Source organism: Hirsutella rhossiliensis (genome assembly GCF_020360975.1).
Source record: "Hirsutella rhossiliensis strain HR02 chromosome Unknown scaffold00001, whole genome shotgun sequence".
Taxonomy (NCBI): Eukaryota; Fungi; Ascomycota; class Sordariomycetes; order Hypocreales; family Ophiocordycipitaceae; genus Hirsutella; species Hirsutella rhossiliensis.
This window is the reverse complement of record NW_025408667.1, coordinates 3,637,614-3,657,744: the sequence shown is the minus strand read 5'-3', so window position 1 is coordinate 3,657,744 and position 20,131 is coordinate 3,637,614. Positions and strand designations below refer to the sequence as shown.

The window sequence follows — 20,131 nt, the reverse complement described above, 5'->3', positions numbered from 1 at the left end:
CTTCTTAGATACCCTAGAAGAATATAAGGAATACGTCTATAAGGTACTCCGCGTACTTTAGAATACGAAGTTACTAGTTAAACTAGAGAAAAGTAAGTTCTATATATAGGAAGTAGACTTCCTTAGATATATAATCTTACTAGGAGAGATATAGATATAATAAGATAAGATTAACTTAGTTAAAGAATAGCTAACGCTAAAGAACGTTAAGGACGTATAAAGTTTCCTAGGATTTATAAATTACTACCGACGATTTATTAAAGATTTCGGAAAGATTATAGCACTACTATACGACTTAACGAAGAAGGAAAAAGAATTTATATAGGACGATAAAGCTAACGAAGCTTTCGAATATATTAAAACTACGATTACGTAAGAACTAGTCTTAACTACCTTCGATCTAAAACGATAAATCGAACTTAAAACCGATATATTAGACTTTGCTCTAAGAGTATAAATCGGATAAAAAGATAAGGAAGGAAGACTACGACTAATTATATTTTACTCGAAAAAGCTATATAGCGTAGAACTTAATTACCCTATCTACGATAAAGAATTCCTCGTAATTATTTAAGCTTTTAAGGAATTTCGATACTACCTTCTCGGAAGTAAATATAAAGTTAAGGTCTATATAGACTATAAGAATATCTTATATTTTGCAACGACGTAATAGTTAAACGGACGATAGATCTAATAGGCCGAATACTTATTAGAATTCGACTACGAAATAATCTATAGAAAAGGAATAGAAAACGGTCGAGCTAATACCCTTAGTCGACGAAGTAACTATAATATAGGGGCACCTATAGCGGAAGGGCAGCTCCTAGAAATCAACGAAAACGGGAACTACTAGCAACGATAGCTAAATATAATATTTAAAGTATAACCTAACGACTCGACTTACTAAAAGATCCTAAAATAAATAAAAGAATATAAAGTACTAAACGGATACGATATAGAATATTTAGAAGTTCTAATATATAAAAACAAAATCTAGATACTACTAGAATTATAAGATAAAGTTATATAAGATATATATAAATATCTAATATATAGATACTAAGGAATCTAAAGAATAATAGAACGGATTAGACGATAATATAACTTCCTATAGCTTAAAGAAGTAGTACGATAAGTTACTAAAGAATATAAACTTTACGTATAAAGTAAAGCTAAACGATATAAACTATATAGAGAATTATAACTGCTACTAGTATTAAAGAAACTATAGGATTTAATAGCTTTCGACTATATTATAAAGCTACTACCGTTAAAAGAACCTATAACTAACGTTAAGTACGATAGTATATTCGTTATTACTAATAGATTAATAAAGTACGGATACTTTTTACTATATAAAGAAGTAAGCAATACGGAAGAGCTAGTATATATATTCCTACGAATAATTATTAGCAATTACGGACTACCGAACGAGATTATCTCTAATAAAGGAAGCACGTTTATAGCTAAATTTTAGCAAGCTCTTATAGTATAATTAGGGACGAAATATAAGCTTAGTATAGCTTATTACCTATAAATAGATAGATAAATAGAACGACTTAACTAAACGCTTAAATAATATTTACGATGCTATATTAGCTATAAATAAAACGATTAGGTTAAATAGCTATTAATAGCGTAACTAGCTTATAATAGCTTAGTTACGGAAATAACTAAGCTCTTACTAGTATACGCTAATTACGGATATAACCTAGAAGTATTTAAGGTTACTCGATAAGGACTATAAGCGGAACGAGCGATACTATAAGTAGATTAGCTATAAAAATTATATAAAGAAATATAATAAGAACTTTAATTCGTTAAAGAACGAATATCTACTTACTATAATCGGAAAAGATTATAGGGACTAATCTTTTAAAAGGGAGATATAGTCTACCTTATACGACGAAATATTAAAATAAAACGACTAAGTAATAAATTAGATTTTAAGAAACTTAGACCGTTTAAGGTTAAGAAAACTATTTTAAAAGTTAACTACGAACTTTCGCTACTAATAATAATATAGATATACCCGATATTTTATATCTTATTATTAAAACTAGCGCTACGAAACGCTAAACTATAGGAAAAAATCGAAGTCGACGATAATTAAGAATATAAAGTAGAATAAATACTAGATATAAGAAAATAAGGTTAGCAATAAGAATACCTTATTAAGTAAAAGGGATACGGACTAAAGGAAAATACCTAGGAACTACTTAAGTACTTAACCTACTACGGTTCTCTACTCTAATAGTTCTACTAGGCGAACCCTTACTCGGAAATATAGGGTTACTAAGAATAGTATCTTAGTCTAATATATCTAAGGCACTAAACGATTAAACCTCGCTAATAGCAATAGTTTCCTTATTTAATAAACGAACCGATTTATCTCGAAAAGAACGCATTATACTATCTTCTTTATTAATAGCTTATATACCCCGCTAAAATAACTTACTACCTCGGTCCTTTAGGAAACGCTTCTATTTCCTAATCCGAGCTAGGCGAGCTATCGCTTCCTTTAATACTTCTTTTACTTTCTATTTATCCGAATTAATCTTTTGCTATTAATTTATAATATAACGAACTAGAAAAAGAAGGAATATTAGCGAAAAGGAATAATAAGGAAAGAAAGGGATAAAATAAACGGGCGGACGCTATATTATACCTATTATAAGAACGGCCTATAGAGGTATATTCGGAACACCGATTAGAACGCTCGCCGACCTTATAAGTTAGGCCTAACCGAAAATAACGGGAGTAAGGTATAATTTTAATACTATAGATCTCGGTCTAGGATACTAGCTCCGATCGTTAACGCGATTTATCGGAATTACGAGAATAGGATTTTTAAACACGACTAGATATACTATTAGCAATATATCCTAAAAGGATAAAGGAATAAGGAACGGCATACTTACGCACGACGCGATAAGGGTATATTTATATACGGCGGCTAAGGTAGTAGGTCTTAAGGGCAAGACTAAAAGGAGGGGAGGCATCCTATTACGACCACGGTCTAGCGAACCGCGGGACTAGCATATATTACGAGGACACGTAACGTAGGGAGCAAGGAATATTAGACGGACCAACGGGCCAATTAAGTTTAGAGCGACGGGTCACTCTAGCGCTCTAACGCTCTACGGCTAGGATCGTAAGATCGCCCTAGCGCCCTAGCGCTCCTAGGCGACGGGATCACCAAGTGCTCTCGGCGATCTAGGGAAGCTCTCGAGATATATAAGGAAGGAACGGAATACTCCTTTAGATAGATAGCTCGATAGCTTTTAATATAATTATTACGATCTCTATTACGATCTTATCTCTAATTCCGATTACTTAATTACCTAGTTATAGTCTACGGTCTACGACCTCCGACTTATTACTAACGTAATATATATATTATTGCTTAGACTACGCCCTATTATATCTGCTAATATAAACCCCTCGATAGGTTTATCCCTTAGGAATAACACCGGTCGTTATACGCCGCCTTTATAAATAAAGGCTATTAGTACTACGCTATAGTTAACGAGGCGCTTATACGAGAGATATAAGTGCTATTAGAAAAGATCGCCTTAAGGTAAGTAAAGGGCGCCTTAAGCGCGATAAAAGGTATAGTAATTAAGGGTATTATATAGCTAGCTATAAAGGTTAATAGTTACTATAAGCTTATTATAGCCTATATAATCCCTTAACTAGAGTTTCCCTTAATCCTTAGGAAACCTTAGTTATTATATATAGAGTTATACTTAGTTCTATACTAAAAGAAGCTATAGTTTAAGCCTATATAATAGTAGGTCCGCTTGTGTCGTCCAGCCATTCGTTCATCGCGACTTTGTCTATCTCACTTCCATCGTATATGGACGACCACCCAATAAAGTCCCGTCCGATGTTTTCGGCCTCGGTGGCGCCGATGGCCAGATAAGTTTCGCCGTCGAAATCTTCTTCCCAGGCCTGAATCCTTTTTTGCTTTAATTGTGTCTTGTCGTCAACAGGTGATTGGCTCTGTGGTATTTTGCCATCGCCCTCGCGCAAAGTGACAAACGCAACAAGCCACAGCTCTTGGTCAGTCAGACGTTGAAAGACAGCGCCGTCCACGCTCTCGTGACTCCGCAAAACGGCTTCGCTTTCTCCTGGCTTGACACGCTGCCCTCTCACCTTGATTTGAGTGTCTTTGCGACCGACAAACGCAAGAGAACCGTCATGGTTGTACTTGACCAAGTCGCCGGTCTTGTACAGTCTGCCTTCCCGGCCGGGGTGAGAGATAGATCCCCTCAACAACCACTTGGGGTCTTCAATAAACGCCGCTGCTGTCTTGGCTGAGTCGCTGAAATAGCCTCGTTCGAAAAGAGGTCCCTCTAGAAGCAGCTTGTCGGTATGCCCCAGTGGCAGCAGCTCGTCATGATCGTCAGCATCAACGATCCACGTCACAACGCCTGCACCATTCCTAATGTGGGTCGCCATTTAGTTAAGGTTCCATCGGATTGGCGTTGATGGCGGCGGTCGGTGTGCACTCGCCCGGCCATATGCGTTACATATACGGGTTTTGCCACACCACTTCTTAATATCCGCCTCGCGTACCTAGTGTTAGCTGACGCACCGCGGGGAGTCTCTCTAGAAAAAGAAGTTGCAAGGTAGACGGCGTTAGGTCAAGCACATTCACGCGTAGAGACAAGATACTCTTCTTGATGTCATCTATGCGGTCACTCTCGCTGGGGACGTAAAGGCAACCGCCGCATGCCAGCATAGAAATTATGTTGCTGATGGAGACGTCGAAGCTATACGAGGCAAAGTCAAATAGCCTTGATTCCGGCGTGTGTCCTATGGGCTCGAGTTGATGGTGCTGAGCAGAGACGACGTTTGCGTGCGTTACCATGACGCCTTTTGGTGTTCCTGTACTTCTAGAGGTGAAGATGACATATGCGATTGATGACGGACCGAAAGATGGAAGCTCTGACGCCGTCTAATCAAGCTGGCCAGAAAAGTAGTCCCAGCTAATGGCGACCGTCGCTTCTACCAGCCGCGAGCACAGGATCTCTCTAGTGGGACAAGTTACTATAACTTTGCTTCTGACTTGATCGATAATGTCTCGTATTCTTTGCTCTGGAAGATGTGGATCAAGGAGGATAAAGCCGATACCGGCCTTGAGGACGCTAAAGAAGATGGCTACCGCTGTCCACATGGACTCGTCAAAATAAAGGGGCATCAGGCCCTTGTGCAAGCTAGCTCCAAGCTGCAGTAGTGAGTGTGACAACTTGGTCGAAAGTTCCTCTAGGTTGCGGTACGTTAGCTCCCCAGCCCACGCGCAAATGGTAGGACTGTCTGGCTGGGCTTGGACTTGGTTGGCGAGTAGGTCGTGGACGTATCAATTCACTGGCTCGGGAACTTTCTCGTTCCACTGCCAAATCTGTTCCAAGTCCTCTGCTGACGATATGTTGATTCCGCCTAAGCTCTGAAGGTGTGGTATGGTGAAGCTGGTGCATAGTCTACTCTAGTCGCTGCAGTATGCCTTTTACCACCTACGACTGAATCGTCCTCGAGTCAAATATGGCTGAGGCAAAGGTCCTATCCGACCGTAGCTATACTTTAACTGTTAACGCATATGTGCTGAACTACTGGTCCTGGCTGTCGCTCCGCTACTGGCCTAGAAGGCTTTTGCCCTGGATGCAATCCTCGGGTTGAATGACGACATGGGTCTGGAACTTGTAGGCCTTCTCTGCATTAGAAGATACGGCGGCGATCCTCTGTAGACCCGTTTGCTCATAGGGCATTACCTTGGCCGCTTCCTGTGTAATGACCTGGAGATAGCTGGACACGTACTGGGTGCTGTAGAACCTCACGCGCACTGGGACCGTCGCAATTGCCGGGGCCACCATTTTATCTAGGCCGGTTACGGCCGTATTACGACCGTGTAGGGTAGAGCCGAAGATGATATTATTTGAGTCGGCCATTCGTGCGACGACTAAGGCCAACGCCGCCCGGATGAGTATGGATGCTGTGATGTATCCGTGGTTACCGCTTGGAGTGGCAAAGCTGTGCGCAATAGCCGCGTCTGCGACAGGCTGCTCGACCGACGGCATAGTTGGTGGGAAGGGAGCTGAGTCGAAGCCCTGTAGGTTCCGTTGCCAGTAGTTCATTGCCGCTCTCTTATCTTGGTCCTGGACGAACTTTATGAAAGCCTGGAACTGCGGTCCTTGGAGGATGCTCTGTCCCCTATATGCCACGGCGACAGCATCAGTGACGAGGCGAATGGACTAGCCATCATAAATGGCGTGACGGATTGTCTATACCAACCACTTGCATGTACCCGCCTCGTCTCTGACCAGCGCAGAGCGCGATAGCGGGCCCCCTAGTCCCATCGAGCGCTTTCTGTGGGCGGCGAGATATTTGTCTAGCCCTTTGCTTTATCCTAGTTATCTGTATCGTCCAGGACTAGCTGTACCAGGCTTAAATGGTTATGCTGTGCAATCCGGGTTCGTGGAATCGGCATGGCCTGGACTGCCTGCTCCTATGCATTGCGCAGGCCCTCTAGTGATAAGTCCTGAGCCAACTCGAGGACACTCTGCTCAATGTAGTCTCTAGGTCGCTTGGATGTCAAGAACATGAGGCACTCCTGGAGCCGAGTGTAGGGGTATGCGTCTTGGATCGTCATCGGGTCTAGAGCGTACCGGGGAGATATGTCCTGGACGAATAAGGCGTGATCGAAATGGGAGCTTAAGAGGCTGAACGCGGGGATGTCTTTTGGAGACCTTGTAAGAGTTTGAGAGCAATTCTTGGCCAATTCGTGGAGAGACGGATGCTGGAATACATCCGCAACCATAGCCTGGATTCCAAGCCCGCGGGCGTATGCAATAGCCCTCATCGATGCAATAGAATCGCCGCCGATGTGGAAGAAGTTGCTTCCCAGATGGATTTCCTGGGGCATCATGCCCAATATACGGGCCTAGATGTTTCTCATGCGCTCTTCTATCTCGTAAGTCGGTTGCCTTTTTGGGCTATCCTGGCGGGCTGCCCTGGCTTCGGCGAGTTGCTTGGCGGAGAACGAAGAGCCGACTTCTCGCAGCATCCTTCAGTCCATCTTGCCAGTCGGCGTCATCGGCAGCTTTTTCTTCTAGAAAGACACCGTGGGAACCATGTATGAGGGCATATGCTGAGACAGCTTGGTCTGCATATCAGCTCGGACCGCCCGTATCTGGACGGAGCCTGCATTTGTTGCCGTGTTTCCGCCTGTCTTCGGGGACTGTACGAACACAGCTAAAGTTGGAACTGGGCTGATGGCTTGAGGTTCTATAACATCAGCAATAACTTGCTGCGCTTCAAGCATGTAGACTTGGGTCTAATGCTCGACGTCGCCGAGATGCACTCTCTGGCCGCGGATCTTAACCTGGGCGTCCTTCCGGCCCAAGTAGCTGAGACTTCTGTCTGCATAGTATCGGACGAGGTCTCTAGTCTTGTATAGCCGATCTTTCCGACCCGGGTGGCCGGAAACACCACGCAACAGCTACTTTGGATCTTGGATGAACGAAGCGGCGGTTACGATGGGGTCGCTAATGTATCTACGCCTGACTAGCGGACCTTCCACGAGCAGTTCCCTAACATAGCCGATCGGAACAAGTACTTGATGGTTTTCTGGGTCGGCGATCCAACCGGCTACTTCAACCGGCAACCCTATGTTCGTCGTAGCTTTAGGGCTGATAGGTCGGCCGTTGATAGTGTTGATGGTGCATTCTGCTGGCATATATTCGTTGACCACGTCGATCTTTCCCCACTATCAGGTAGTATCGTCCATATATAGAGGCTCGCCGGTAAATACCATTGTCTTTAGAATAGTTTGTGAATCCGGGTCTATTAGCCGCGTGACTGAGGGTGTCAATAGGGCAATCGTGACGCGTATGTCGGCTATGACCTTAGAGATGTTGTTGTAGCGGTCTTTATTGGAGGGAATGCATAAATACGCTCCTGATGTGAGAGTCGCAAACACGTTATGAACGGAGACATTAAAGGCGTAGGAGGCAAAGTCAAATAATCTAGAGTCCTTGGTGAAACTGAGTCACTGAATTGATAAGCGAGGGCGGAAGAGTAGTTGGTGTGCGTGAGCATCGTCCCCTTCGGCACTCTAGTGCTCCCGGAAGTAAAGACGGCAAACATTGCCGTTGATGAAGGCTGTGACCTACGTCTATGAGGTAGCCGGCTGGTTTCTCGGAGAGTTCATCTAGTTCCTTGTATATCAATCGACCGTCCCATGCATCGACTGTTAGGGCTAGTGGCTGCGAATAGACCTGATCTTCAAATATGTCGTGTATGTAGCGCTCCGCTCCGCCGCCGTAGGGAGAGTGCCGTTCTATTTCTAGATTTGCTCTAGGTCGTCCGGTGACATGAGGTCGATGTCAGCTAGACACGTTCTTGAGTCTGCTTTGTGGAGCCCACTTGTGCAAAACTCGAGGCGGTTGAGTAGCTTGAACACAATCCACGGTTCAGTGAACCTAGAGTTGGACATGGCTATCGCTTGTAGCCGAGCTCCTCGCAGCTGTAAGTCGAGCACCAAAGGATAGTCCGCATGGCTGGGCAGGCCGTTTCTGATGGTGCCATTGTTGCTTTTGGCGTCGCCGCTGGTCCTCGTAACAATGAGAGTGCTCGATGTTGGATGTCTTTTGCTTTTGCAGTCTGGCGAAGCCGTATAGCTTTCCTCGGAGCTGGTATGTGCTCCCACGGCCTGCAAATACTCGCCAACAGTACGACTAGAGACGCTTAGGACACGCAATGGCCTCACCGCCGGCCGATCCGGACTGCCGTCGATTGTGTCAAAGACTACTCGCTCCGAGGTCGTCATTCGGCTCGTCATTAGTGCCCAAGCAGCATATACCAATATCACCACAGCGCAGTCATCGCCTTCCACTTGTGGATGATAGTTGGACGGCTGCTATGAGAGCTCGTACCGAGTCTCGGTGTCCGCCTCTGGACAAATGACAGTCGCCGGGAGACTGGGATAGGTCGTGTACTCATCGACCTCATCAAAAGTTTCCACGTCCATTGGTGGTGTCCACGGGGTGGCGAGGCTGCCACGGCTGGATTCACTCGGGCAGTCATCGGATACAACCTCAGAGAAACTCTCACAAGTCTCACTGTTGCTTGCGGTGGTGGCATACTGGGCACTGTTATTTGCGGCCTTGACTGGACCTACAACATCAGAGGCCGAGGATGTTTGGCACGCCATGGATGCGGTGCCGGTGGACATCTCCATTGCGGAGTTGGATGAAGGAGCCGTTTGGCCACCTCCGTGAGTTTCGTTGGGCGCCACGGTCGATCGTGCTGTTGTCAAGGGCTTAGTCTCTTGCCTCTGAACTGAATATATCTTTGCTGTGCGTTGCTTTGGCAGGTGACATGAGGGCAAGAACAGACAGAGTACAGCTTCAGAGCAAGCTCCTAGCCAGCATGAACTATTTGCTATTTAGAGGCATTGTTATAATCATGGCTATCATTTAGGCGATCAGCCGAGCTGCGACGGATCAGACACTAAAGTGCGCAGCTCGGCTCATCGCCTAAAGTCGACGTGCGCAAATAGGTTGACTGCCGCATTTAGTGCCTCCGGATGCGGACGAGGGCATCACGCCGCTTCCGGAGCTAGGGGCGCGCTATGGGTGCGTGTGGGCGTGAGCCCAACCTTCCTCCCTACACATTGGTCTATGGCCCACGTTGGGCCGTGACAGCAAGTGGATGTCACAGGTCCGGCTTTGGTGGGCGGTCAGCGGATTACCCCGCAGATTACCGCCGATTACCCGCTTGCCCTTGACATCACCTCTGCCGGGTTGATGTCATCTTCGGAGCGCCATAAAGCGCGAAAGCCGGGACCGACGACGACAAAACCAGTTCGACTGGATAGCCTGCGTTTGTGCGATCAGAATGCACCCTGTCTAAGGTCCTACATCCTGTCGGTTGCGAGGTTGCGGTGATTTGAAGCATTTTCTAGCCTTGACGCGCTGGAGCTACAGCGGCGCTTAGCGGATGCATACCCTGTCTACAGGCCACTACCGCTGACTGTAGCGACGCAGCCCTGACGGCCTGGGGCACTTTCGCCGCCAAGGTCCTCGTCATTCTATCAGACGGGTGTTCAAAATCACTGCGCCATCGACTTTTCGCTACCACCGACGTTGAATTGCCCCGACGCACGTTTGTGTCCCTTTTTCGCCTTGCCTGTCCTTTCGGATGGCCTTGAACAACTTATCCAAAGAGCTGGGTCCACGTTCTTCGTCCATTTGCCTCGCCACGATATCTTCAGTTAAGCCGTCCGACTGGGCCCGCCTCCGAACCTCATCGACGATGATCTTGCGCGTGGAAAAGTAATTCTTCTCTGCAGATGGCCGCCATCGAGCACCCCAGTCTCGCTCAAGAGAATCCACAGAAGGCATTTCGCCCCAGCCCTGCCGCCAGAGACGCAGCAGCTCCTGTACAGATTTGACAGAACGGGGAGCTTGAAGCTCGGAGGTTCGCGCGGCCCAGGCGGCTCGCCATGCGCTCTTCCCTGGGGCTTGCCTGGCCCGCTTGCACCATTCCCTGCTGCTGCTCTAGAGAGCGGAGCGTATGTCGGACCGCCCGCTTGCGAAGGGCCTATCTCGGACCTGAGGACCGTCTCTCGTGGAGCGCGGCGCCTCTGTTGATGAGCTCCCGCGATCTCCGCATGTTGACCTGCAGCACCTTGGCCGGGGCTGAAGGTGACGGTGTAGGTCGCCTGCGCAAACTCATCCAACTTTGTGCATAGTTCGTAAGAAGCCCCCAAAAGGTCTAGATGTCTTCGCTCAGCTAACTGCTCGGCTGCGACCTGTTGAGTCAGTACTGTGCGCAGCTTCTCCGCAACCACCGGGATCGCTTTTTGAATGACCGTGGTATGGCTGTCTTCGTGGTCCCGTGTGCATGTGTCTTGAACTTTGCTGGCGAACGCTTCAAACTCGGGGCAAGAGAAGACCGGATCCTGAAAGATAGGATGGTCGGGGTAGGACTCGCGAAGGAAGACAGCGTCCTGCAGGAGCACCTCTCGAAGCCACTCCAGGAGTTCCAAGAAGGCGCCGGCGGCCATGTTCTGCTCCACCCGAGATCTGAGAAAGGGCTACTGTGGGCCTCTTTCCATTTGTCGAGTTGAGGCCAGACCTGCACGAGTAGCACCACAGGCGGCCTCACGGTGGCCCGGGGCACGAAATAAGACCCCGACCATTCAGGGTCAAAGTCGGCCACGGCCCTCATGAATTCGAAAGGCAGGAAGTCAGATAGCAGCCGGTCATTTGGTCTCCGTTATTCCAACGACCGGCTCGGCGGATCTGTATAGTTCGGGTCAGCCCAGGCCAGGGGGTTGGCGGCTTGCCTAGGGCAGATGACATGCCTGGCCTTCATCCACTCCGGCCATGTCGGCGTTTTGCGTCGCGGCCACTCTAGGCGCGTGGCTGACCTTGGAGACCTTGATGCCGGCCTTCTTGTAGAACCTGGACGTCCATTCTCGGGCAGTCTGGCCCGACAACGGAGCTGTATATTCGGTGAGTGAAAGGGTCCATGCATCTCTGAGTTATGGGATTCCGGTGAATGCCATCACGCTTACCTTGAGGCTCCTTCGCCGATCGGCGGAGCACCTTCGTTTCATACCAGTCTTCGCTTCTTTGGAAGACGGGAAACCTTTCCGCCTTTTCTACCTGCCAGCGCCAGAAAAGCCAGAACGCGAGGGCGCCGATGAGACAAGATCGCGGATCTCGATGCCGCAAAGCAGATCCATACTCCATGCGGCCGTGCTGGTTGGTCTTCCCACAGTTCATCACGACAACCAGCGCCTTTGTGGTATACCCCTGGGCCTTGAAGCCCTCGTTGGGTAAGTCCAGGGGAAAGCAGTCTGCCAACTCCATCGGCAGGCGGTTGCCGGACCGCAGCAGCATGTGGTTCCCGAGCAGAAAGTCCACCTGCGTCCTCAGGGCGCAGGCGATCTCTCTCCTCTCGGACCATGCCACGTTGGTGTGGTCGGGTATCTGCGCCGGCGCATACACATCTCTCAGAGTTCCAACTCCCTGTCCATGTATTCCTTCCTCTTCCGGCTCCAAGTCGTTGCAAGAATGCTGCGTTTGAGCGCCTTCAGTGCCACTCCTGTGGCCGGGCCGCAGGATTGACTCCCGGCTCTTCTGCTCGTCGTAAAGCTTCTGTATGGCCGAGACGTAGCCCCGTACAGTATTATACTGTAGTTTGAGCGTGGACTCATACAACTCCAAGTCGGAGTCTGACTCGTATTCGCTACCTCCGCCGCCTACAACGATGGTATCTGCTGGGGGAAGCTGGGTGTTAGTATGATGGGCTGGCACCACATCCCGTGATCAACATCTGTTACCTGATGGTGCTCTGCGTCTTTTCACGGCCCTCTTGGCTTCCTGAGCCTCGAGGTGTCGTTTTCTTTCATCGGCGACCCTCTTTCCTTTCTTTGGAGGACGTGATGCCACTACCTCCTTCATGAAGAGCAAGAGCTTTCCTTCATCGACCAGGTCTCCCGGTAGCTGTTGGCCCTGTGGTACCGAGGCCGGCCAAACGTCCGGGATCGCAGGCCAGTTGGCTTGACACCACTCCTGTGAGGCGGTCAATGCATGGATCTACATGAAGATTGCAGGGCGCGCATGCGGGCTTGCCTTCCATTCTTCCTGCTTGGGACGATAATTTCGCTTCGTATTCTTCGGCTGGGTGTTCTCCAGATCTAACAGGTAGTGCTCAATGGCCGCCCTGACCCGGGGATCCTCTATCGCGTTCGACATGGTGCAGGCGGTCGCCGTCGCGACGGTGGCAATGGAGGAGGTGGAGGAGGGAGGTGGGAGGAGGTGGAGCGCAACGCGCGTGAGCGAGACCGAAATCGAAGGTCTCGCGCAGGGCCCCGCGGGCGTGGACCTTCGATTTTGCCGTCCGATGGCGGTAATCCGACTAAGAAAACGCCAGCCCCGCAGGGCCGGGCCTTCGAAAACGACATGGTTTTGCGTGGGGCGGGGCGGTAATCCGATTACCGGATGACCGGTCAGCCGGCCCCGGGACCTGTGACACCAAAGGCGCCCAGGGCTGGGCTGCCGTCGAAAAGGCTGATCCTCACCGCCGCGCACCAGCTGAGCCGGTTGTTGGTTGGGCCTTTGGGCGACGCGCCTCGGACGAAGAATAGACGGCAGCAAACGCGTTGGCAAGCCTCGCCACTGTTGGTCAGCGCACGGGTTTGCCGCGATGCGCGTCGAGGCCTGCCTGACGCTCACTAAGTTGTCGAGAAACTAGGGCAATTGTCATTTGGGGCTCACCGCGTTCCTCAAGTATTGTTCTCTACCCCGTGGCAGCAGATAGGGGCATTTGCGCCCCTGGTATAATTCACTTACCTTGGCTGTGGGAAACCAAAGTCTTGTCAGCAGAGGAATGAAGAGGTTTGGTTCAACCAAGTAGTTAATAACTCAGTTGACCAAGGTCGAACCGGAGCTCCCGAATTGACTGACTCCAAGTGAGATCCCATGTAGATGCAACGATCGTCGCTCCCCAAAGGTCGAATTCAAGGTTATCCAATGTCTTGCATCGCCCTACAACCTCCTCAGCTCATGACGTCAAGCCAGCGTCAAGCACCGTTGGTGAATCTACTGCAGCTTGACGTCTTCGAGTCCGACACGCCTATAACGCGAGTTTGCTCGAGTCTGACGCAAGCCTGTTTCCGCACTGAAAGCCGTCTGTCTGTGACACGGCCTACTCTAGAGCTCAGGTATTGACGATGGCCTCCTCCATCAATCCCTCTCCCCGACACCCAATGGCCTCACAACTGCCCGACTACCGCGAGGACGCATCAAAGCAAGCCCGAACCGCAGAAAGGGGACAGCATCCAGGCGCCATGGACGAGGACGAGGTGCCGACGGCCAGCCACGCCCTGGCCGACGAGAGCATCGAGGCAGAGCCCCAAGCCCAGGGCGCCAGCCAGGTCGAGCACGCCGCCCCCGAAGTCCGAGACCTGGGCTGGAACAAGCAGCCGCAGGACGTGCCGCAGCCCGTGGTGGGCGGGCTGGCCAACGACGATCTCTGGACCTTGATCCGGCGCTTCGACAAGCAGATCGTCCATGTCAAGAGCATCGACGAGCCGCCCCTGGCCAACCTCGACATGAACATTGCCGACGACGAGGACTTTTCGCCAGAGAAGCTGCGCGCCCAGCTGGAGCGCATGTACATGACCGTCGGCGTCTCCCTCGTTTCCTTCTGGAAGCACATTGCCCGGCTGAGATCATGGCGCGAACGTCGTCGGACGAGCGCATTCCTGGCCGTCTACGCGGTCGCCTGGCTGTCGGACCTGCTCGTCCCGACCGTTGTGGTTTTCCTCATGACTCTGATTCTGTATCCTCGTGCCCGCATCGTTTGTTTTCCGCCTGTGCCGCCCGCCTTGATCGACTCCAGGACGGGGGGGCTCCAGAAACCGCGAGCCGGCGTCCTCGCCTCCCAGGACACAGTGACCGGCGCCGCCGAGAAGCACAAGGGCGAAGGCGTTGAGAAGGAGGCGCGCAACTTTGTCAATAGTCTATCAACTGTATGTCCACCGAGAGAAGCGCCCCTTTGCTGTGCCTCGCCTCTCTATGCCCTCCTCAGTTACCCCTATCGTGCTTGCACCTCCCTTTCATATACGTTCGCTACGCCTTGAACCATATCTTCATGAGTCTTGGGAATGACTGACCGGCCCGATGCCCGCAAATAGCTCGCCATCAGCGCAAGTGCAGGAAAAGATCCACAAAGCGATCCTCACAATGACAAGAGCATCCCGGATCCAACGCAGCTGGCCGGTGACATGTCAGACGCAAAGGACAAGACGGCCGAGGGAGAGACCAGCGTGACCCATGACAGGACGAGGGAGCCGTTATCCCGGTCTGTGTGGAACAAGGCGCGGCCGACAATGCATATGCTCGCCGACGTCGTCGACACTTGGGAGCGTTTCGGCAACGCCCTGAGCCCGACGCCGCCGTTCCCCCGTCGGCGACATGGGCTGGTCCTGGCGGGCTGTCTCGTGCCCGTGCTGCTCGGGTCGTTCTTTGTCACCTCGTATATGCTGGTTAAGGGGCTTGGATTCGCCGTCGGATTCGCCTTCTTTGGGGATCCGATCGTGACGCCGCTGGCTGCCTTGGCCAACAGGACGTACCCGCGATGGCAAAAGTATGTCGAGCTGCGGCACTCGATTCTCAGGGGCGTCCCGACCAACGCGCAGCTCGCCATCACGCTGCTCCGTATCGGGGAGAGGAACAAGGCCCCGGTGCCCCCACCGCCGACGAGCGACGCACCGCCAGCCATCGAGCCGGACACGGATGCCATTGAGCAACTGGATTCTCTGGGTAGGCGCTCTCCCATGCCCCTGCATGGTGCATGCATCTCACGAATAGGCGCGCAAAGAAGGATGCTAACGAAGAGACAGGTGTTACGGATCAAGAGAAGCGCGAGGCCATCGAGCCGTCGGCTGAGGAGATGTTGACAGAGGACGAGGGCGTCGACGAATCGAAGAAGCCGCCCAAGATGACGCGCCGCATCATCAACCTCGTCAAGGGCACGGCCAAGGGCGGCATCGAGGCAGCCCTCACAGCCGACCGAGCCAAAGCCGCCGCCGGGGCCGGACGCGCACGCGAGCGCATCGGCGTGGTCAAGCAGGCCACGCCGGCCGAGGCGACAGGCCCCGTGCGGTTCCGGGCGCGGTACAAGGGCAACAAGGGCTACGCGTACGTGACGGCGACGGCGACGGCGCCGGCGCTCAGCTGGACGTCCAACATTGACGACGTCGACCCGGCATGGAGCGTGGCCATTGCCGACATTGACGAGCTGCGGAAGGTGGGCGGGCTGGGCTGGAAGAGCAAGATTATGGTCGGGTGGGCGTTGGAGAAGAAGGTTGTGGACGGGCTGGTGGTGAGGACGAAGCAGGGGCGCGAGCATCACCTGACGGCCGTTGTCGTCCGCAACGAGCTGTTTAACCGGCTCATTGCCATGGGCCGCCAGATGTGGGAGGCGAGGTGAGGCAGGGGTCTGTCAAGCAGAGAAGATGATGGAGGGGATGCGGTTTACAAGTCGACGTGTAGGTGACAGGGCGTGGTCATTGGCCGCCGCGGCTGTCTCGGATAGGGCTATGCGCCAAAGCACATGCTAAAGAGGGATTTCAAATCGTGCAGGACAACAAACTGCATGGGTGACCGACCACCAGGCTGCGTTGGTGTGTGTGAGTCGTGATCATGAAACTCGATGTTGACGAAACAACTCCCCAGGCTCATGAAGCAGCGGCCTTTATGACGTCTTGTTGATGCTAAGAGAGCACTGGGCATGCAAATACATGTAGGCAATGACGTAGATGGAAAATATAGGTGGACGGCAGCAGGCGTTGCGACGGTGCAATTCAGCCAAGCCATTGGAGGTCAGCGAGGCAAGACATGTTTTGCCCTTGGTAAAGAAACCTGTTTGTCTCTCGGTCCCTCCACCGCCGTCAAATGGCGTGACAGGCCATGCCGGCGTTGAAAAGGACGGGACTTTTGGGGGCGGGCCGCTGCTCCCAGAGTGAAGAGACATGCAGGCCGGGGCAAGGATGGATGTAAACGATTGGAGGCGGTAGAGAGGCCATTCGTATGCATGCTCTATTCCCCTTTTCGCCATTCGCCACGAGGACACAGTCCGGCGAACCCCTCCTCGCTCGGGGATAAAGGACAAGTCCCCCCCGGTGTCGGCGCCGATGATGCCGGCGCTTCCGTCGTCGTCGGTCCAGGTGTGTGTGAGTCAATGTCTGTTCGCGAATCACGTCAAGCCACGAAGGCCGGCAGAGGACGACGAGGGAAACCGGCCCAGCCAAGCCTGCCATGGCGGCTCAGCCTCGAGCGACGCTTCAACGGCCTTGATGTGAATCATTCTCGGCTGGCCGGGCCGCTGTGTCCCACACCAGCTGCATCATCACTCACCGTGACAAACTGGATCGCAGCCAGGATGCTTTCTTTTTCTATATTTCGACGCCGTCCTCAAGCCGTCATCTGGTTGTGCTTCCTCTGGCTAACCACTCGCCCCCCCTTTTCTCATCCTCGGCTAGAGTGGACGAGGGACGAGCATTGTGGCGTTGGTAAACCTTCGCGCCAAGTCCATATTCGATTCTTGGCCCATCAAGTAGATGACAAAAGACGGTGCATCTGGCCGTGGGCTCAAACCCCCGGGTTGCAAAAAAGAAAAGGCCTTTCCATCGGATAGTAGCACGTGCTGGCGCCCGGTGCACCGCGTCTTGGGGGCTGGATGGCGCCGTCGGAGAGGAGGCTAGACAGAGGCCAAAGCCACCGGGGATAGGGGGAGCGATCACACGGACAGTCGGCAATGCGAGGCCCAGCACCTCAAGACTATCGGTGCGCGCCTTTACCGGCTTTTCATTCCTTTTGATAGCGCCAGGGGTGAAGCATCTGCTCCCCACACGCCAGCGGTGAGCCCTCTTCTTGCTAACATTGTAAATCCGGGCGTCTTGGTGGGAGACTTGGATGACAGGGTTGAGTGAAGATGGCTTATGTTCATAACACATATGTTCAATTCTCAAAGGCTAAGTAAGGGGTATCGAGGATTCCTGGAGACGATCCAACATGCGACTGAAAGTGAGAAAAACGCAAGTCATAAGAGAATAAATAACGAGAGAAAGAAAATGCCCAGGGCTGGTCAAGAAGCGTCGATGCACACCTCCGTGCACCGCCCGGCCCAGGCTTGCCCGCGAGCGGACCCAAGAAACAGTAGTCGAGCTGAAAAAAACAAGGGGGAAAAAAGAAAAGCCCCCTTTTCCCTGCCCTGCCACGCAATGCTTCGCCCTCTTTGTACCGGATCACGGCAGTGGATAGAAGGGGGACACCAGCTCGTATCCAATTTCCATTACACCGCCATGGGCGGCCTGTTCATGTACGCCGTGTCGTAATATATCATGTTTTGTCATGTGCGCCCGCCGTGACGCGGCTCAGCTTCAGTGTCTGCTCCAGAACCTGCGCTTCGGCTTGGGCTTGGGCGAGCTCGACGGCGCGGTTCGTATGAGACAGCGGTCGAGCTTTTGCCAGCCCTCGGCGGGGAGGTCGACGACGGAGTTGTTGAGCGTGTCGATGATGAATGGGTTGGCTGGGATCAACGCCGTGTTAGTCTCGCGAGTCAACCACGGCAACGGTAATAGAGATTCCATCAGATATACTACCACCAAGTACAGTACAACATTGCAGGACGGAATCCAAGAGGGGGACAGGACGGTACTCACGCATGAGGCGGGCGCCCTCATCGCCGGCATGCACCGCCAGGTCGATGCGCGTCGAATTGTAGCACCCGTAGCGCTGCTGCAGCTCCAGCATGCACTGCCATAGCCCGCGCGTCTCGGCAGCCGTCATGCCCTCGCAGCTGCGCCTCGGGGCCGTCGTCGACGCGGTGCTGTCTTGGCGGCCGCGGGGTGCGCGGCTGTCGTGGCCGTCGTCGTGGTCCTCGACGGGCGGGCCCCGGGACGAGCATCTTGATGTGGTTGACGAGGCGGACGCGCACGAGGAGGAGGACGAGAAGCGGCGCAGGCGATTCAGCTGGTTGTATCTCATTGTCGTCGACGGGAGAGATGCCTGGGGCAAGGGTGGGTGTGTCTTTTCGCAAGTCCTTCAGAGATGTGCTTTTGAGAAGAGGAAGAATGATTTTAGACGGATGGCGGTCGTGCTGTCGAGTATACAAAGTATATTGAATGGGCCGTGTATAGATGGGTGGGCAGCCGTCTTATATATATCGGAAGCTGGTAGAGTGCATGTAAGTAGGTGTGAGTCGTGAACAAGGCCAACGACTCATATATATGTGGACGTCTCGCCCGCCTAGACGAAAGAGGGGGGAGAAGAAGTGTAAGTAACAATGGATAGGAGACGGATCGATGACGGGGCAAAAGAAAGAAAGGGAAAAGAGGCAGCTCCCGGGCCCTCCCTTTTAAAAGAAAGCCCAGGCGCGACTCGGTGGGAGCAGGAATTCCAGTCATACGCTTGTTCATGCGCATGCATTTTCTGTAATATTTCGCTCCCTAGACCCAAAAGCGATAACTCGCTGTCTAGCTCTGCCTCACCAACCCGGCTCGCTCAGGGCCTTGTCCCCCTTCCCACGGTGGGATACTTTCTTGCTGCTTGTCTGTCGCGGCCGAATGTCGATCCCATGTCTCATCAGCCCGGCCGGGGCGGGACGCGGGGATCGGGCAAAACATCCCACCACCACGCCCGAGCATAGAGGGTTGTGATGGCTGAGATGCCATCGCGGGTGGGGACGGGCTCTCCCAGTGTCAGTCGAGCCCCTTGGCGATAAACAGCGGCGGCTGCACGGCTTTGCGTACGCCGTGGGGATGGAGCGTGCACGGCATGGACACATTGGACGGCCACGCCTTCTGGGAACCATGGTGCCATGAATATTGATGACTTGTGGCCCATACTCGGTACAGTACCAGTATGCACGAGGCAAACCAGCAGGGATCTTCAACGCCTCCAAAGCTTGGTTGGCTGCTGGCACCACCAGCGGCTGTGTACGATGGCGTCCGCTACCCCCCCGTCATCCATCTCGACCGTGGTGTCTGTCCATTCGTAAGCCCCTAGGCGGCATCGAGCAGGCTGCGTTGCCATTCTCCAACTCAAAAATCAAATAGAATGCAGCAGTTGCGCGTCCAAGACTGACTTTCGGTTGGGCCGAGTCTATTTCCCATGTGCCCAGTCTCTCACCCTCGCTGCCTCGTCTGCCTACCTGACTTGATTGACTTGGCTCTCTCTCTCTCTCCCTTTCCGCCGGATGAGCGCCGAGAGGGGAGACGAGGAGAGGGAAGAAAGGTGGCCCGATGCCGTCACTCGGTTTCAAGGAGCTTTGCCTTGGGAGATTGAAACTGGGTAAACACTGGATGGACAGGTGGTTCGCCGGGCTAGTCGCTGGGACAAGACAGGACGAGGGTGGATCACGAGAGGGCATTGCATACGGCGGGACGGACGGCATTGAGAGGGAGGGAGGCCCAAGTGGGGGACGGCCAGTCTTGACTCTGTTTGGAGCGTCATATCATGGCACCCCCATTGCCCGGTGCCGTGTCCAATCAGGCACGCATTGGCGAGCACATCGACGAGTGCCGGCGGCCAACACATCAACACGAGGG

The 20,131-nt window shown here is 52.2% G+C and overlaps 7 protein-coding genes across 7 annotated transcripts; 1 reads left to right on the top strand and 6 right to left on the bottom strand.

Annotated features, from left to right (window-relative positions):
- Positions 1-3,783: 3,783 nt before the first annotated feature.
- Positions 3,784-4,464, bottom strand: HRG_00447 (AMP-binding enzyme domain-containing protein; the record flags this gene model as incomplete). The annotated part of the gene is made up of 1 exon (XM_044858918.1): positions 3,784-4,464. One exon carries the CDS (start codon positions 4,462-4,464, stop codon positions 3,784-3,786), a length of 681 nt encoding a protein of 226 aa, XP_044725318.1.
- Positions 4,465-5,636: 1,172 nt separating this feature from the next.
- On the bottom strand, positions 5,637-6,137 carry HRG_00446 (condensation domain-containing protein; the record flags this gene model as incomplete). The annotated part of the gene is made up of 1 exon (XM_044858917.1): positions 5,637-6,137. The coding sequence occupies one exon, from the start codon at positions 6,135-6,137 to the stop codon at positions 5,637-5,639; it is 501 nt and encodes a 166-aa protein (XP_044725317.1).
- Positions 6,138-6,508: 371 nt separating this feature from the next.
- Positions 6,509-6,925, bottom strand: HRG_00445 (phosphopantetheine attachment site domain-containing protein; the record flags this gene model as incomplete). The annotated part of the gene is made up of 1 exon (XM_044858916.1): positions 6,509-6,925. One exon carries the CDS (start codon positions 6,923-6,925, stop codon positions 6,509-6,511), a length of 417 nt encoding a protein of 138 aa, XP_044725316.1.
- Positions 6,926-10,136: 3,211 nt separating this feature from the next.
- On the bottom strand, positions 10,137-11,071 carry HRG_00444 (centromere DNA-binding protein complex CBF3 subunit; the record flags this gene model as incomplete). The annotated part of the gene is made up of 4 exons (XM_044858915.1): positions 10,137-10,208; positions 10,308-10,348; positions 10,588-10,744; positions 10,832-11,071. 4 exons carry the CDS (start codon positions 11,069-11,071, stop codon positions 10,137-10,139), a joined length of 510 nt encoding a protein of 169 aa, XP_044725315.1.
- A 160-nt stretch (positions 11,072-11,231) lies between these two features.
- HRG_00443 (centromere DNA-binding protein complex CBF3 subunit) lies at positions 11,232-12,770 on the bottom strand (the record flags this gene model as incomplete). The annotated part of the gene is made up of 5 exons (XM_044858914.1): positions 11,232-11,309; positions 11,372-11,511; positions 11,585-12,289; positions 12,356-12,587; positions 12,648-12,770. The coding sequence occupies 5 exons, from the start codon at positions 12,768-12,770 to the stop codon at positions 11,232-11,234; spliced, it is 1,278 nt and encodes a 425-aa protein (XP_044725314.1).
- Positions 12,771-13,783: 1,013 nt separating this feature from the next.
- Positions 13,784-16,011, top strand: HRG_00442 (uncharacterized protein; the record flags this gene model as incomplete). The annotated part of the gene is made up of 3 exons (XM_044858913.1): positions 13,784-14,548; positions 14,714-15,341; positions 15,422-16,011. The coding sequence occupies 3 exons, from the start codon at positions 13,784-13,786 to the stop codon at positions 16,009-16,011; spliced, it is 1,983 nt and encodes a 660-aa protein (XP_044725313.1).
- A 1,951-nt stretch (positions 16,012-17,962) lies between these two features.
- HRG_00441 (uncharacterized protein) lies at positions 17,963-18,569 on the bottom strand (the record flags this gene model as incomplete). Its single annotated transcript, XM_044858912.1, has 2 exons — positions 17,963-18,111; positions 18,245-18,569. The coding sequence occupies 2 exons, from the start codon at positions 18,567-18,569 to the stop codon at positions 17,963-17,965; spliced, it is 474 nt and encodes a 157-aa protein (XP_044725312.1).
- Positions 18,570-20,131: the final 1,562 nt, after the last annotated feature.